General features: G+C 40.3%; 1 protein-coding gene across 1 annotated transcript; it reads left to right on the top strand.

The window, feature by feature from the left end:
• Positions 1 to 3,226: 3,226 nt before the first annotated feature.
• On the top strand, positions 3,227 to 18,643 carry LOC115357303 (very long-chain acyl-CoA synthetase-like). Its single transcript, XM_030048728.1, has 10 exons — positions 3,227 to 3,873; positions 6,897 to 7,106; positions 7,940 to 8,098; positions 12,021 to 12,145; positions 14,745 to 14,939; positions 15,138 to 15,228; positions 15,333 to 15,531; positions 17,634 to 17,731; positions 17,895 to 18,025; positions 18,120 to 18,643. The coding sequence occupies exons 1-10, from the start codon at positions 3,399 to 3,401 to the stop codon at positions 18,294 to 18,296; spliced, it is 1,860 nt and encodes a 619-aa protein (XP_029904588.1). The 5' UTR covers positions 3,227 to 3,398; the 3' UTR covers positions 18,297 to 18,643.
• The last annotated feature ends 595 nt before the right edge of the window (positions 18,644 to 19,238 follow it).

The raw sequence follows: 19,238 nt of genomic DNA, 5'->3' as shown, positions 1-19,238 counted from the left end.
AGTTCAAGTTGAATTATATTATCTGACATTATCTGAATGGAAATTATGTGACCTAACTGTAGATAACTCCAGAGCTGAGATTACTCATAATGTGAGTGACACCACGTGACTGAAGAAAATTTGATCACCCACCAATAACAGAGCCTTGGCATCATTAGAGAAAAAATTGAGAATACAGGTTGTTTTTCTGGTAAATTACACCTGAATTGGGGTTGATTTGGGGTTTAATGTCCTGTTGGCAGCAAAACTTAATCACTCAACAGTAAACAAAGGGACTAAAAGGCGAGTAAGTAAATTGTGAGCATACCCTAATATAATGAGCACCTGCAGTGTTCAGATCTATCTTCACTTTCATCCTACCGGCATATCTGCTTATTGCTAGTCTTTAATGCTGATTTTTTTTTTTTTTTTTTTTTTTTTTTTTAATCATCCTCAGCCATGCGGGAGGTGTCTTCCATATTACGAGCACAGCCCCAGTATCATAAAACAAACATCCAACCTGCTGATCAAGGTCTGTTTAACAAAAAGACTAGTCTCTTACACTTTCTCACTAGAGGCAGTCACACATACAAATGTGTATCTAAAGACAATACCTTCAAGATTTTAAGTTTTGATAAGGTCTGCTCCCTAACCCCTCATACACTTGAAACCCTGGGCCATTTTTGTCGTAACTGCCCCTTAAATGACGTGCAGAGGTGTCCCTTTAACTTAGCTACTCTTGTGTTTTTCCTTGGACAAGAGGAGCAGAAATATGTGTCATATAAAACTACATGATGCATATTTCTGGAGTGTGTTATCAGGTATGGACAGAGATGTGTTTTGGAAACTTTAATTTTTGTCATGTATCTGCTCATCATGTCCTAATATGACATATAGTTTTGAAAATAGAGAGGGTTCAGCTAAAAGAGGAACAGTGTCTGAAGCCACACTGCCTGATAGTGTCATGAATAAAAACTGATGAAGGCAATTTCTGAGTCTGAACAACATGCTTTATTTTGTTCATGACTAAAAATGTCTTGAAATTTTCAGTTTCAGTAACAAACACACACATTCAAAATGGCAATACCATTAACACAAAATGAGGGGAAATAAATAAATAAATAAATAAATTCCAGTAATAAAAACGTAAGTTATGCCTATGGATGAACTATGAATCTTGACACTAAACGATGACTGTTACCACGGTCTTCAACTTGAATGATGTCATCCATCTACCTATCCTTAAGACCTTGGATGAGTCGTACAATCAAGGTCACGAGGAGTCGAGGACTCCACAAAGTCACTTTTCTGCCCAGCAGCTGAGAGCACAGCAGAGCCCAGTGGTGCCGGTGCTGCTACATTGACCCTGTTGAATCATGGAGCCCTTCATGATGCTGCTGCACAGATCTCTGTGATAGATACCCAGGAAGTGGCCATACTTCTAGTGGTGTGTGCCAACAGATTGTTAGGGACAGGAAGGTGCTGCCTGTCATAGGCACGAGATATGGTGTCAACCACCAGGGGGGCAGACACTTTTTGTTAACACCATAACTGACAAACGACCATGAGTGTGAGCATCTCAGAGCCTGAGTGTGTGTCAAGTAAGCCCGTAACACCCTTACTGGACACAGTGTTTGCAGGTCTGTGTCATCCGCATCAGAGGCCGACTCTGGATGAAATGAGCTGATTTCAGTTACTTGGTTTACTGTGTGGCAGTTTACTATCTACTGCTAACTGATAGACAAAGCATGTAACTCGCTGACTCTCTTGGTTTAGCATACTGCCAAGAGGAACAATATTTTATGAGAGAGGAACCTAAGTTCTGCATGTTCAGTGGGCTCATTAAGGGCTTGAGTCAACAATTGCAGCACCAATGGGAGATGCCATGATGGAACCCTTAACTTCCTACCTAACTGGCTCATGAAAGCAGGAAATGGCTACTGCATGCATCTTAATAGTGCTAGGCCCACAGCTGTAGAGTTGCAGGTTTGGGGTGTTAAATTTGACCCTCTTCATAGTATGATGCCCCCCTGGTGATTTATGTGGTACACAGTGGAGGAGCTGTCTGTTGTCACTGGTACATGTCTGCCTTTGATAAAGGAGTGGACTGCTCTCAGCTCCAATACACAGATATGGTCGCCACTCCAAGGGGGATTCAACACGCCTATCTCCCCTCGCAAACGTCCCCCCAGCCTGTCAGGGAAGCATCTGTAGATACCACTGTCCTTGATGGCACAATGTTCCCTAATGGAGCTGTAAGAGTTAAAAGGGCACAGTGCCTACATGAATGGCTGCGTCACTTTGAGTTTCAGCAGCGGCCAAGCCCTGGAAAGGTCCAGGGGCACCACCGCCTCTGCTGCTGAAATCATATCAAGCAGTCTCTGAAACTGAGCCATTTCCAGCTGCCTGCCAAGACAAAACCGTTCTAACAAAGTTGACAGTTTCACAGCCCTCAGATGTGTGACGGAAGTTGACATTGCGAGGGAATTTAGGCATAGACCTACAAACACCATGTGCCGTGCTGGTTCAAGATGGCTCTTTTTCATACTTACCCCAAGGCTTTAATGTGATCCGTGAGCCTTTTTGTGTCCCGTACAACCTGGGACAGGACAGTCATGCCAGTCACAAGACTTTGTTGACATGAGAGCTCGAGGATAGATGGAAGGATGGCATCATTCAAGGTGAAGACTGTGGCGACAGTCTGGGTGAGGTTGAAATCAGATAAGGAGGGGAAAAACAAAATAAAGTAAAAATAAAACAGATAGTCTACCCTATCTGTTATATTATAAAGGACCATGAGTAGTGACAAAAATGGGTAAGAAAAAGGGAGAGAGGCAATGAAAAATAAATACATAAATAGGACAAAGTTTTCACCGAGGGCATACATCTGTTCATCCGTCTGTGGAAAAACTGTTGATCTGAAGCCACCTTTCCATGCATTTTCACCACAAAAGCATCTCCACCAGCGTGCTGTGCTAAACAAACTTTTTCCACCACAGTAAATCTCAATAATAAGCCTTAATAGTGACAATGCGTGTATCCTAAACCACACATCAGAGATGCATCACAAATGTTCAGCATTTCACAATACAAATCTCTTTCAACGTTGTGTCTTGTAAATGTTCAGTTCTGTTTACAAGTAGCCCAGTGCTGGGTCTATGACCTAATGTGGATTTCAGTGGTTTTGTTGGAGGAGCCTGACATGGAGAAAAGTAGCTTGTAGCGGAGGTGACTGCTGGTATGTCTGCACCCTCTGCTGACTACAGCTTGTACAATTGAAACGCTCTCACTCTGTGTTCCGCCCCCAACACGCAAGAAAGAGGGAGAGAAAAACACATATGGTGGTAATTGAAACATTTTTGCAGCAGGCGTTCACAAAGACTTAAAGAGCAGCTCAAAAACAAGGACACTGAGTCGAGATGTTCGTCCTTTCTGTTTTTCTAGCCAGTTTGGTCATCATACCATTCGCACTGAAAACTTTCTCCCCGTATCTCTGGATGGATATCCTCTATATAGCAGATCTGGTGCGGATTATGGTGAAGTTTGTGTCGCGGCGAAGGAGAAGACCGCTATTCTTCGTCCTGGACCGCTTCTTGGAGCAGACCGCCGCGCATCCGGACAAACGCTTCATTGTTTTCGAAAATGAAAGCTACTCGTTCATGGATGCAGACAGAAGGAGCAACAAGATCGCCAATGCTCTGCAGGCATCCTCCAAGTATGAACCCGGCTGCACCGTTGCGCTCTTCATGGGCAATGAGCCCGCGTACATGTTTACCTGGCTGGCGCTGGCCAAGTTAGGCTCCCCCGTGGCTCTGCTCAATCACAACATCCGCTCCAAGTCCCTGCTGCACTGCTTCAGCTGCTGCAATGCCCAAGTGCTGATTGCAGCTGCAGGTAGGTATCAGTGTGCACTGACTCCCTCTCAGTGAGTTTGAACCTCCCTCTTAGCATCAAATTTATTTTAATCAACTGGGATCAATTTGACCTCAGTGACTTAAACCTCCAGAAAATGATTATAATAAATTAATAATACCTTTATTTGTATAGCACTTTTCAAAACACGCAGTTACAAAGTGCTTCACAATAAAATAACAACATAAAAATAATAAAATAAAAGACAATAAAAAATTTTAAAAATTTAAATAAAAGTGAGGATAAAACAAAAATGAAATTACAGTAAAACCAGAAGTGGTCCCCATAAAATAGTAAAAGACCATAAAAGACAGAACCAGCAACTAAGAAAAGGCCATACGGTAAAAGTGAGTTTTAAGAAATTGATACCCAAGTGTATGTGTTTGGTACATAAACTCCCCCACTCAACCCCATCCCCCTTGTACATCAAAGGTCTTATGGGAATCATGTTTTTTCCTCCCAAATGTCATCAGAATTAGAAATTAGAGAGCCTTTATTGGACCACTACTTACTCACCAAATCAGACAAAAGGTACACATCCAGTCAAAATGAAACTAAAATAAATACTATAAAAAGGGTAAGAAACTGTTCTGAAGCCTGTTTATCTGGCTTTTGATGCAGCATATGCATATGAACTGGACTGCTTCTCACACTACTACAGCTGTTGTCCCTGAAGCAGGGGGACAAGCAAGGGTCAATTCAATTTTATTTATATAGCCCAGAATCACAAATTACAAAATAGTTCCTCAGTGTCACCCAAAACAACTAAGGCAAATGTGTGTAAAATGTTGATATTTCTGGTAGGTTTTATACAGCTAAAATCGACCCCAGAGAAACACCAATGCGTACAAACTGTGATCAGGACATTGAAAACACATCATCATGTTAATTTCATGTTCACCCACTTGTGCCCGTTAAATTATGGAAAGTCGTGAAATATGAAGCAAAATTCTATTATTCATGTATTTAATTATGTCAGACATCATTAAATCATCAGATCCTGCACAAAACAAAACCACCACCATTCAGATAGAGGTAGCTGTTCTCATGAGCACTTACTTTACCTGTAGGCTGTATCTTCACCCTTAGGATCATGTATCTCCTTCGACCTATATGTATTTGTTGAAGGCTGATGCTGTTTACATTTAAGCATGATCTAATGTAGGATGTGAATGGTATAGACATTTTTTTTTCTCATGCCAAAGTGTGACAAGTCCTTTCCCTGAATTGAATTTTTGGGATTAAAAAGCCTCTGAAACAGCAGACCATAAAAGGGCAATAATACTCAGATTAAACTTATTTCTTCATGTTGATTCACACACGATTTGTTTAGTTATTTAGTTAGCTCTCTCTTTCTCTACATTCCTGTTTCTGCTTTCTACTTCAAAACACCTGCTTGGTTTCAGCAGAACTTTGTCCACATTCCACTGTTATTACCTCTAATCAGGGCTGCAGGAGGCACAGCCTACCCCAGCATGCACTGGGAATAGGGCAGGGAAACACCAGTTCATCACAAGCCTAACAAGGTTATTATTAGTAGCATTAGTGTTAGTATTATTGCCCTATTACTATTGCTCTAATCTTACAAATACAAAGAAAACAGGACTCTGCGTTAAACTGGTTTTAACTACTGCAGTTCATTTAGGAAAGGCAGTGCTCTGGATGGAAAAACAATGCCACAACATTTGTATTTCAATGAGCATAATAACAAGAAGTAAAGCAATACAATCTGTGCTTTGGTTGTACATGTGGCAGGATGACTAAATCTTATAAAGCAATCACAGGAATGCACTGAATTTCAAGATACTGTGGATTCATTTTTGGGCTGACCTCTATACTGCTCTGTAGAATAGGACAGCATAACTTTTGGAACCAAAGTTACAAAGTGCTTCATGAAAAGAGCAGCAGATCTTTGTCTTTGTCAACCCTTTGAAACCTGGATCCACTTTGTATTTCTTGTCTTTACATGCTTGGGAAAGTTCTCTCACAAGCATTTAAATTGTGGCACTAGTTGAAGCTGTGCCAAAATTTTGCTTGAGGCAGGAAAAGAAAAGCATTTCATAATGCAGGTGTAATGTAATAAAAGCATGGATAATGTACTCTAAATACTTCAGTAACAGTAGACACTTGATTACAAACAAATTCAGCACCATGCCGGTCAAAGGATGTGTTGAATGATTTCATTCTTTTGGCAACTTAAATATCGTCACCAAATTTCAAGGCAATCCACCAGATAGATTTGGAGATATGGCGCTCTGGACCTGACTACAAGTTTGACTACAAGTGACAAGGTCATTATTGCAAAATAAGTGCTGATGGTAGTGAATCAAGACATCAACATTAAGCAGAGGGAGCAATAGTGACCAACCATGTGCACATTAACAACAAAAAACAAGTCTGAAGTCAGTGGTGCAGCTTTCACTGTTATTTTAGGGACACATTATCAAGATAGTAATGCGGGTGCCAATGCACGTACACTCTGCCTGCTATGCAAACAGGGAGGCCTGGAATCCTGCTGTTGCTGAAGATGGTCTGATTGTGTACTTTTACTTCATTCATGAGCAGGTCCCTTGCTTCTGCATAGAGTTCCTTCTTACCTGTAAATGTGTCATTATACTAGCAACCCTCCAAGGTGCAAGCACACCAAGCCATTAAAGGGAATAGGAGATGGCACTCTGATTGGTTTATGGCATGTTATGCCCAAAATACACCCATGATTTATTTAGAGACTAAGTGCAACTTGAAGTTTGAGCCTGGTGCAACGGCCCTTTTTTTTCCAACTTTACAGTAGCAAAAGTAGGCTTGGACACACCCTAAATGCACTTGCACCATGTTTTTCAGACCGCGCGCTTAGATTGTTAAAATGGAGTCCTACATGTGAAAACAGCAGTTTGTCATGCAGAAATAACAGACTTCAGAATGTGTTTGTTCACTAAACTACGTAGGAAATGACCAATATCAATGTATCAGAGCGTATCTAACTCTGTGTGGCCACTTCTTTGCAGAGCTGAAGGGAGCAGTGGAGGAGGTGCTACCCTCACTGAGAGAGCAGGGCGTGAGCATCTTTCTAATGGCCAAGGAATGTGACACACCTGGGATTGACAGCCTGACTGATCAAGTGGAAAAGGCCTCAGACTCCCCACTGCCTCACTCTCTCAGATCACACATCACATTCAAAACTCCTGCCGTCTACATTTATACATCAGGAACTACAGGTATTACAGAGGCTGGACAGTGGAGGAGTAGAGATTTTAAAGGATCATACTGGTCCTACTTTGACATCTCGTCAGCAGTTAAAATTGTACCTGACCGTGTGTTTACATAGCTTAGAAGTCAAGGGATAATTTATGATCATTTGCATTGGTTTCTCAACTACCACAGCATATTCTATAAAGGAGAGAATAAATTGACATACTGGATGCATGTCATGGGAAGACCCAGCCCTACTCTGTCTTTGATTGGATAACCCTAGCCCTAACTCAACCCTGCCACCTCATGGATTTGAATACACTTCCAAATTCAATGAACCACTAATACCAAAATTTGAATGAAAGGGTTTGACTTCTTATTGCCCCCTAAAGCCCTAGCTGTATCAGGGTTTTCTTCCAAATGAAACCTTCCAACTTCCAATTTCCGACTCCCCTATATACTCCATTGTATAGCTTTTACACTGGAGGGGTGCCAAAACATCTGAATTTGGGTGTTCCGACTTCCATATATTAAGCCATTCATTTTGGTCTCCAAACCCTAACTCTAACCTTAACCAATGACAGCAGCAATTACTCACTAATCAGAGGTGGATAGAGCGGGTATGCACATCCACAATGTTAATTTAGTCTCTCCCCGGTCTGTTCACACTTATGTAATCAATATTTGCTACTGTCAGATGTGATCACATGTTTTGACATAAAGTCATAATATACAGTATAAAAAACCTGTACAGGAGAAACACAACAGCGTATGATATGTTAGCCAGTTTGCTCCAGTTATGATGAGCTTTCTCCACATTTTCAAGGTTTGTGCTGTTTGTGTCTGCGCTGTATTTCAGGTCTCCCTAAGGCGGCTGTGGTCAACCATAATCGTCTTTTAATAGCTCTGGCTGTGCTGTCTTCCAATGGCGTTACCTCCGATGACAACCTCTATCTCAACTTACCTCTCTACCACACGGCTGGATTCATTGTCGGCTTCATCGGCCCCATTGAAACAGGTGAGGCAGTTCAGATGTAGGTAGACAGTCATAAGCTCAAGTCAGTTGCAAGGGTGGCTATTCTAATTCCAGTTCCTTCCAAGCCACCACAAACTCTGAGCAAGTAGAATCTGCTCCACACATGCACACACACACACACACACACACACAGAGAGAGAGAGAGTCTGAATCAAAACAGGAAGTGCAGTGGACCAAACCACTATGTAGCATGCAATCTTTCTAAACTTAAAACACATTGTTTTCTGTCTATAATTAGCACAAGTGCTCCAAAATAAATGTATTATTTAGAATTATATAGTTTTCTTTCCAGTGATTTTCTGGGGGTGGTAACTATGACTTTTCCCAGGATCGGGGGAAAAGGGGTGGTGTTACCTACGTGCCCCCTGTGCCCCTCCTCAGGATTTCTTCCTATGGTCAGGTGCTATTTCAAGAGAGAAGTACATAAGAATTCAGTATGTGAGATTTCTTACAGACAGATGAGTCTGAGCTAACAAACAGTTGTGAGGCCATTTCACACATCCCAGACTTAGTGTGCAGGCTCATCAGTGTAGCATCCTGCCGTAAGACTTTAATACCTTTAGTTTCACACACACAACTCCATCCTGTGGTTATTACTGCAAGGTTGTAAACAGAGTTGAGCTCATTTCCCACTGGCACAGAATAAAAAGTGACCCCTTTGACCCCCTCCCCCCTTTCCCTAGTTTTGATGTGTCTGACTCAACCCCTTAACCCCCACCTCCTGAGAAACCGCGTGAAAGACCCCTTTGTCACTGTATACCAGTAATCTGAACACAGCCAGGTCACCAAGACCGGATCATTTGTACTTTCAAAATGCTTTATCCAAATAGGCTAAAGTTCACACCATTTTTTGTAAGGGAAAGTTCTGACTTGCACATACACTACTCACAAAAAGTTAGGGATATTCGGCTTTCAGGTGAAATTTCAGGATGAACCTAAAATGCATTATAACCTTTACAGGTGAACTTAATGTGACCTTCTGTAAACTTTTGAATGCACATGTCCAACTGTTCAGTGTTTCAGTACTTTTTGCACAAGTTGCTGTTCTCTAACAAGGAGTTTAACGGCAAAATTCACATCAGGTGTTTGATCCATGAATCGACCAATAAATTTCCTGGTTCAATTAGAATTGGTATTTAAACAGTCCTCCTCATCATGCTGTTCACATTTTGACATCATGAGACCAAGATGACACCTAACAATTGATTAGCAGCACCTCGCCATTGCGAGGCTTCAAACAGGATGTTCTCAGACGGAAGTGGCCACTGAGCTTAGAGTGTCACAGAGTGTCATCAGCAGGTTGCAACAGAGATACAGAGAGACTGGAAGAGTCACAGAAAGGCATAGAAGTGGACGTCCTTTGGCCACATCCCACACTGATGACCGCTTCATTATGAACAGTGCCCTGAGGAACCGGATGATGAATGCCACCCAACTCCAGGCACGTTTAAGGGAGGTGAGAGGCACCCAAGTGTCACGTCAGACCATTCGAAACCATTTACATCAGCATGGTCTGCGTGCTAGACGACCTGCAAGGGTACCTGACCACACCACCAGGCACAGGTGTCATCGTCTTGCATGGGCCAGGGAGCATTTACGCTGGATGAGGGACCAGTGGGCCTCAGTGCTGTTCTCTGATGAAAGCCGATTCATGCTGAGCAGAAATGATGGCCGCCAACGATGTTGGAGACATCAAGGAGAGCCCTATGCATCAGCCACTGTTGTCACCAGACGAGCCTTTGGTGGTGGTGGTGTTACTGTGTGGGCAGGTGTGTCTAGTCAATACAGAACTGCCCTAATGGTACAGTGACAAGCCCATACTACCTGAATAACATCATTAATCCAGTCATTGTGCCCCTGCATGAACAACACAGGCCTAATTTCATCTTCATGGACGACAATGCTCCAGCTCATCGAGGTCGCATCATTAGGAAACGGCTGCTGGAGACTGGGGTACCTCAAATAGAGTGGCCTGCACTTTCTCCAGACCTGAATCCCATAGAAAACCTATGGGATCAGCTGAGTCGCCATGTAGAGGCTCGGAGCTCTGTACCCCAGAACCTCAATGTCCTGAGGGCCGCCCTTCAAGAAGAGTGGGATGCCATGCCTCAGCAGACAATAACTCGACTTGTGAACAGCATGAGACGTCGTTGTCAAGCTGTAATTGATGCTCAAGGGCACATGACAAGTTATTGAGACATTGACATTTTTTGTTGTGGTATACCCACCACTGTTGTTGGCTTTTGTTTCAATAAATTGTTTGAGATGAGGAAATCACCAGTGCATGCTTCTACTTAAATGCCCTACTTTCATGATATAATATCACTGTAGCGTGAACTTTTTACATTTTCCGTAAATTTCACCCGAAAGCCAAATATCCCTAACTTTTTGTGAGTAGTGTATGTTAAAAGATATTCAATACTGCTCCAAATCAAAACAGTCTTTGCCCTATTACTTTTACACATGATGTTAAACAGCATATTGTATTTATTGTTTTCATGAGACTAAATACATGCTTAAGATAAGAATTTCAAGCAAGTACAGTAGAGTTTTGACTATCCAATTATCTTGTCAATACATACATCTACAAGTGTCTTCTGTAAGCAGCCAGTTGAAATCAGTGGTTTATACAGCATACAAATAGACTGTAGAAAGTATATCAAAAATGGTGTTTATGTACTTTTAGAATTTCTCCATTCCAGGGTTAGGCCATACACAGACGTGCTCTTACCTCAACATCATAAACAAACAAGTCCGGGTACCCATTTTTTGAGGAACTGGAAAGTAGATCTGGCAGGTAGCGTCTGACGGAAACAACCTAATAGTACTTTCACAAATAATTGCAGTCACACAAAAAAATGGGTACTACAACTTGTTTTGTACATGCACATAATCTGCTTTTTGGCATTGAGTCATGTCCTAAAAGTGTTATTTTAGGAGCTGGTTTGCTGCCATGGCAGTGAATGGAGAGATACAAATACAGTAATGTGAATTTGCAGCCCAGGGGAGCATGGAGCAACTAATGAGGATATTTCTCCACCAGAGTCTAGGACACTATGAAACCTAAAACATGACCAAAGAGTTATGTTTTTCCCCATTCTGTCTGTTTGGTAGCAGGATATCTCGAAAAGTTATGAATGGATTTGCACAAAGCTGGAAAAGAAGAGGCAAGAAAGGCAAGAAGGCGAGAGAGACCTTATTGTGCTGATTGGCTAAAATGGGGGTGTGGCAGTGGGCGTTGCCTATTACAACAGGGTGCATAACTTCTGAATGGACTGATATAAGATTCAGATTCAGATTCAATGTGTAGTTTGGTGGTTTGAGGGATTGGTTAGAGCATGGTGAAATTGCAAGACTTTGTGGAAAGGTTGGTTATGGGTCACGGAAGAGCAGAGTAACTTGCAGAGTAACAACTGGCTAAAATAAGGCGCGGCAGTGAGCATGGCCCATCACAATAAGGTGCATATCATCAAAATGGATTCAAATGACATGACAAACTTTGTGGGACGCTTGATCATGAGGCAAGAAAGAGCTGATTAGCCTTTCACACCGACTGACCAAAACACATAAACCAATCACATGCACATAACTGTTTTAATTGATAAAAGGTATGAATTGATAAAAGGTTTAATGTGGTCAACTATGTGGCAATTCCATATCTTGAGAATTGCATGGGCAGAGGTAATCACTCCACTGAGTTCCATCTTTCTAGTTTTGGAATGAAACTCTTAGTGAATTGGATGTACGCCTTTATAACAGAGGATTTTCGTTTTTGAAATGTTGAAAAAACACTTGATGAGGTGATGACAGTGAAAAGCAAATTGAGTTGATCTATGGCACCAGCAGATTTTTACTGGGCAGCCTGTGATAAGTTTTCTTCCGTTTTTGGTCTCTGACATTGAAGGTTCCACTATCATTCTGAGGAGGAAGTTCTCTGCCTCTCAGTTCTGGGACGACTGCAGGAAATACAACGTGACTGTAGTTCAGTACATTGGAGAGGTTCTGCGTTACCTCTGCAGCACCCCCAAGGTAAATGGGATCATTACATGCATCATTACCATTCACAACTTTTCATATTTTGCCATCCAAAACTGTGGAATATAAGATTATAAACTAAGCAATAACACATCTGTATCATTTGAACATTATTATGGTATACTGGAGTACCCTGTGTTATTGCTGTGATACCAATACTGTAGTTTTTAGACTGATGTTGCTGGTAATTGATCTACCAGCAAACTTATGCTTTTCTAGACATTTTTTTTTACTTTAATTATTATTATTAATATCATTCTGTATCAATTATCTATTTACTGAAATATGTTTTTTTTTTTTTTTTTTTTTTTTTTTTAATATCAAAGTCATGGTTACACAACACACCCTAAACACACAGCAAATTCCATCCAGCATTTTCTTTATATATATATATATATATATATATATATATATATAGATATATAACACTGTAGTTACTCACTATCATCTTGACCATGCGCTTTGAAAGGCCCTTGGCTCAAGGCAGCTGCCAAAACACAGCCTTGAAGCTGCCATTGATATAGATCCAGTCACAGATACTTTCCAAATCTGTACATTCCCACAGCTGGTTTACAGAAATAGAAATCGTTAAAATCTTGGCAGTGACGTTTCAGCCATCACTGCCTGTAATCTGTAGGGGTTTGAACGACTTGAGATCAAGTATCACTGCAAGATGCATACGACAAGTTATTTATGCAGGGGTTCTGATAGTGTACCTTAAAGACTGTAGTTATGGTATGGTGTGTTTTAGGAGTAGTGTACACATTCTGTCTATGGCCATTGAAACAGTAGCTAATGGCATCACATGGAGTGCAGTCTCATATTACTGCGTGACTTGCCACCAGTCAGAGGAGGTGCGTTTGTCTGTATCTGGTCTCCTCTAGGAATAGACGCTGGCCTTTACTTAGGATTACCATATCAAGTGCCTTGGCAGCCACATCTCCCTCTGTGATGGAGTGTATTTATGATGTGAGAGGCACACTTTATTACAGTGATGGGTACACTAACACTTGTTTCAGTGGTTTTTCTTGTGTGTATGAGCTTATTTCGAATGCCTGGACCAGGTTGATTTTGCTTGACTTGCAAAAAGCGTGTGACACAGTGAACCATCAGATATTGCTGTAGAAATTAAAGGCAATAGGCTTTAATTGGGCAGCTTTAAATTAGTCATATCTTTCTGATAGAGTTCAAATTGTAGATGTAGGAGGTATGCTCTTGGAGCTCAAAAACCTTACCTGTGGAGTTACACAAGGAAATATACTTGGTCCTTTATTGTTTTTATTATATATAAATGACATGGAGGTAGCTTGTTTGTGTTCTTTATTTTATAGGCAGTGGTTTAGCTCAGCTGGTAACTGGAGAATGTTTAGAAACAGTCAGAATATCACTTAGTCAAGAACTCCTGCACTTCGGCAAATCTGAAAAGTGCTCTGTTTCTTATCTTCGATGTGAATTGGACCAGTGTTGAGGCTGTTGAGACTATGGCCTGCTCTCTCATTGGGAAGGCCCATTGAAAGACATAATTTTTGGCAGGAATATCCAAATACCTCAATAAAGAAACCATGAGGACACTGGCTCTATGATCAGTCCAGTGCCACTATGATTACACCTGCATAACGTAGTATAGTGGTATAACTAAAAAAAAAAACAAAACAATGGAAACTCCTCAAAAAGCCCAGAATAAATCAATGAGCACTGTCCTTAATCTTAGTCCTCATACACACATTGGTCCAAAACATTTGAAGTTGTTCAACTGGCTCTCTCTGGAAGGTAGAGTTCAACAAGTTTGTTTGGGATTCCCATGACCTGAATACAAGAGCCAGTGTATAAACCTGAAGCAACCCCTTCTCAAAAGTAAAGCAGGGAGAGGTACTTTCCTCTATACGGGGGTGGAGGAATGGTACAAAATCCCAAATGAAATTAATTCTGCTCATACTTTGAACAATTTAAAAAAAAAAAAAAAAAAAAACAACTGAGGTGTTTAGGTTGGGTTTCTGAACCTGTGGGTTTTATTTGTCTTATGTCTTTTTTTGTCTTTTTTTTTTACTTGTTATTTTGTGATTTTTTTTTTTCTTTTTTCTTAATTTATTTAATTATTTATCTGTGTGTTTTAGGGTAAAATATGTCAGTTGCAGTTTCTTGCTATTACCAATTCTTGCCTGCCCACCAGCCATGAATTTCAAGGACCACTATGGAAATAAGTCGTGGACTTTATGGCGTGTTTTTAATTAGTCAAATAAACTCAATCATTAATGGAGATTAGGCACTGTGTTGCTCAGGGTAAATATCTGTTTGGCCCTTTTGGGTCTGGGGATCAAACCAGTATCCTGTCTGATAATAAGCCATCTTCTCAAACATCCTGTCAACCAGCCATCAAACTGACACAAGGAACTCTCACTCTGTCTGTTACGGTCCTGTTAAAGTGAAATTACTTCATATGTGTGTTTATTATCATTTATATAATTAATTATTTATAGGTATCTCCTTCTAGTACATTCAGATGTTTTGAATTAAATCAGATATGCAATAATTCATTTCCGTAACATTTTCAATGTGCTTTTTCAGTTTGTTTTTTCTTCTTCGTACAACACAGAGAGACAATGACAAGGACCACAAAGTTCGACTAGCCTTTGGCAACGGCGTCAGAGCGGAGATCTGGAGAGAGTTTCTCCATCGCTTTGGGAACATTGAGGTTCGAGAGTTTTATGCCTCTACTGAGGGAAATGTTGGATTTGTCAACTATGTAGGGAAGATCGGAGCAGTTGGACGAGTGAATTTTATACATCGGGTAAGAGCTTTTCATGTTTCTTTTTTCCTTTCAATGAAACATGCCATTCCAAAACATCCTATACTAATATATCTTCCTCATTACATCATGACACCTAGCATGGTGCAATGAAGTTACACCACCACACCAACTTCTGTTTGAGTCTGAGGCGCAATAATGCAATATTGATATCTGTACATATGTTATTTCCTCCTGTAGAAGCTGTTTCCCTACACTCTCATTAAATATGACACAGAGAGAGATGAACCAGTTAGAGATGCAAACGGCTTCTGCATAGAGTCAGCCAAAGGTGAGGGAACTTCCTTTTCTCTCTCTCTAAATGAAGACACAAGATCATTGATAAAGAAAGGTAGGAACAGGATAACAAACATATCTGTTGGGCTTTTTCTGAAGGTGAGACAGGCCTGCTGGTGTCAAAGATCACCGACCTTGCCCCTTTTGTTGGCTATGCCCAAAACGAACAGCAAACGGAGAAGAAGAGACTGCGAAATGTTCTCAAGAAAGGAGATCTATACTTCAACAGCGGAGACCTGCTCAGGATTGACAAAGACAACTTCATTTACTTCCAGGATCGTGTAGGGGACACATTCAGGTACATAATTCCTTTGCCATTTCAGGCTGCTGATTTTTTAAGTACATTGTTTTAAGCACTTTAAATTCAAAATACATTTTTCCCAGTAAATATGTTTTAGGGATGTCTATGTCCTCCAACCTCAAATGTAAAACCAAAATTAACGATAATTAAAGCAATATGTGCTCGCAAGCTTTGAAAATCTTCTCTTACCTTTCTACCATTAAGACTCTAATTAAAGACTAATTTAAAAAGTAGTTAAAGGAGAATAGTTCTCACTTAAAGATATTATAAAGAAAAACTTTGACCTCATGTCTAGATTCTAGGCTGAACCCTCTCTGGTCAGTGATACCAATGAAATTCTGCCATCTAGAGGTCAGTAACTAGTAAGGTTACAAAATTTTAAACTCCATCTCTCTAGGGTGGAGAGCCAATAAATACTATATTCCAACAAAGAGGATAGAATTGTTGTTACATTTTTAACTCAAGAAAAAAAAAAAAGAATAATGTTATTTTTGCAATATCCCATTTGAATGTGGCATTTCCGCTTGAAACGACCCATGTCTAAATACACATCATAAAATGTCTAAATATACATCAGTAGTTAATACTGTAAATGTTAATACTGTTAATATTGTAAATACTCAAATGTGACAGAATGAAACAAACACAGACATCCATAGGACAACATTTTTTGTTTGTTTTAATTAAAGTATAGTATTTTGGGTTTAACTAAGAATATCACATGACATAAGGCCTCACTCTTGAGTAAGCAATCCAAAAGAAAGATACAACAACAAAGAAATAAAACAAAGGCAAACAAACAAAAACAAAAACAGAAAGGAAAAAGGAGTTATAATTAAGCAGTTGACATGGCAGATTATATCATAATCAAAACGTGCACGTCTTGTCTGCAAGTCACATTGTCTCATCATTTACACTTCAAGATTCAGTATATGAGGAGTCCATCTTTGTAAAAAAATGTCCATCTTTAGTCGCAGAGCTGCAGCCATACACTTCAGTGTGTAAACATGTTTGAGTCTCTGCAGCCACCGACTCGTGGTCGTGTTCCTCATGTGTTCCTTCTTCCAGTTTACAGTCACCACAGTCATTGTTGTCATTGCACTCAGCCGGAGTCTGTGTAACACGTATCTTTCATCTTCTCCACAGATATCTTTAGGTACACTTCCTGGCAATACGAACACTGGCTCTAAGGGTATAGCGATTCCCATAATTTTTTGAATGTGAATGAGCTCTAACACTCTTCTAATGCAATGCAACTGAGGTGCCTTTCACAAATAAAGACACATTACATGTAGTATTAAAAAAAAATGAACTTTCAGTTTCCAGTAGTTGATTCCTTTGTGACAATAGACAACTTGATGGGGACTTCACCGTTCAGAAAACAGAAATTGTGAAGACTTTTATTTAAACTTTTATTTATTTTACTTAATTGTCTGATGAGCACAGTAACCCACCTGCATGTCGGGTTCGTGACATACAGATTTCAAAAACTGGAAAACAGAAGAAGGATTTGGTTGAGGCAGACCAAAAAAAAAATCACTTGAAACAGTTTCATTACAAGGGCACTTTTTTTTGTCAACTCATGCATGTTTGAACGGAAATTAGTTTAATTTAATAATTCTCCTAACATTTACACAAGAGACATGAGGTTATTTACTCTCAAGGCAGAGGAAATTGCAGTCCAGGACTCCCAAGTCATTGCATTGGCTGAAGTGGCTCAAATTGTACCATCTTGTCGTCTTGACTTGTGTTCAATCAATATTTCATTATAAATCCCCTCAAACAAATGACAGATAAAGGAAATTTCCTGTTAATGCCATTTCTCTCAACCATCTTCAGCCATACAACTCTCATGCCATACAATTGCATTTTTAGAGCTAATAACTAAAATTTAATAAGCCGAGATTCTTATAAAATATCCACCTTGCAGAACACATCCTTTTTGAGCCAGTTTTGATTGATTGCGGTTGAATAAAGTGATCAAAAGTTGCATTCACTACTCAAAATTACTCAAAACATTTCTCCTTGAAGTGTGTTTTTGCCTCGGGTCCAAATACACACACACAGATATAAAGTTGGAGACTTATTTGCACCCACAGGTGGAAAGGCGAGAATGTGGCCACAACCGAAGTAGCTGACATCCTCACTCTTGCTGATTGCATCAAAGAAGCCAATGTCTATGGAGTTCAAATACCAGGTGATGGACGTTTCCTTCCTCTGTTTTACTTTTCATTATATCTTGGATTCACGGCATGAGAAGAATGAGGAGACACTTTTATTTGGTAATCGGTTGTTTGTCCGAGCTTAATTTGCCTTTCTCTTTGTCTGGCTTCATGTGTTTTTGCCTTCTCTCCTCTAAGGCCATGAGGGGAGGGTAGGAATGGCAGCCGTCGCTGTAAAAGAAGGTGCCCAGTTTGATCCAAGCAAAATATTTAGCCACGTGGTCAGCTACCTACCCTCGTACGCCCGCCCGCGCTTTATACGATTACAGGTAACTTCTCATGATGATAAGCCTTTACATTGTACACTGGCCGCATTTATCCATCTACAGGTGGCTGATAATGTGTACTTTACTTTTCCTCTAGAACGCTGTGGAGGTGACGGGGACTTTCAAGCAGCTGAAGGTGCAGTTGGTGAAGGAAGGCTTTGATCCGGGCTGCATCCAGGACCCCCTCTACATCCTTGATGACCAGGTGAAGAGCTACACGCCGATGACAGCTCAGATCTACAACTCCATCGTGACAGGAGGCATGAAACTATGAGAAGACTCGCTCCTCATAGTCAGCAACACTGTTGAAGACGTCTACTATTCTACTATTACCAGTGATAATCACTGATAATCTAATCTTTTTGATACTAATCATTCAATGCATGTGTAGTAATAGAAATGCGACAGAATAACATAATGTTGTGTTTGTAGAAAGCAACACATGGGAATCAAATGTACAATGGGATTATAAGAACTGTTTATAGATGTGTATGGAAAAGACATTGACCAGTTATCATATGAATATTTATATTTCATGGCAGTCCTCACAGAGAACAAAGTATAAGAGCGCAGTTATTCCAACAACTTAGTACTGCATATGTTCACAAGGTGGTGGCAAATATACACTAAAAAGTTTGATGTAAGTCAGGATTTGACAGCCTGATGTTTTTTTTTCTTCTTTGACTCTGTATAGACAATGAAACACATAGCTGTTCAGTCCCTGAATGCATGTCATGATAATACAAAATCCAGTTTGATCTTCACTGTGCTATTTCATCTAGTGGTAAGACAGGTTTCAGACTCCTTTCAGTTTATTCTCTAGGGAGGGTATACTTCTATTATAACTTAACATCAGTTTTTGTTACTTTCATTTCAAGTATGTCCACAAATTTGAAGACCAAAAAAAGAAAAAAAAAAATCAGCAAGAGAAAATCTGTCATGTTATTGATCAGTTCTTGCATCTGATGACCACCCATCATGACAGATGTCTCACCTTTGAGATTGAACTGACCACCTTCCAGGATGGAGGGGAAACACCACCAAAATGGCCACAGTTCAGTTGGAGTGTACTGGGTTGGAACAACAGGAGCAAGACTTTGGCTCTTTTCACTGGGCACTCAGATTGTGGCTGAACTTTTGTTACCCTGGCTGTGCTGGTGCTGTTTTCAGCAACAACATAAAATCAAATCCAGATCCCTGCTGCAATGTGTTTCTC

Source organism: Myripristis murdjan, chromosome 3 (genome assembly GCF_902150065.1).
Source record: "Myripristis murdjan chromosome 3, fMyrMur1.1, whole genome shotgun sequence".
Lineage (NCBI taxonomy): Eukaryota > Metazoa > Chordata > Actinopteri > Holocentriformes > Holocentridae > Myripristis > Myripristis murdjan.
The sequence above is the reverse complement of the archived record's forward strand: the minus strand, read 5'-3'. Positions and strand labels throughout refer to the sequence as shown.

What these genes read in the sequence shown, in the direction of transcription:
- LOC115357303 (XM_030048728.1), top strand. Translation starts at nt 3,399, where the DNA reads ATGTTCGTCCTTTCTGTTTTTCTAGCCAGTTTGGTCATCATACCATTC. An exon ending in ACCTCTGCAGCACCCCCAAG is followed by an intron (nt 12,146 to 14,744) that starts GTAAATGGGATC and finishes CGTACAACACAG; the next exon opens with AGAGACAATGACAAGGACCA. An exon ending in CTATGGAGTTCAAATACCAG is followed by an intron (nt 17,732 to 17,894) that starts GTGATGGACGTT and finishes CTCTCCTCTAAG; the next exon opens with GCCATGAGGGGAGGGTAGGA.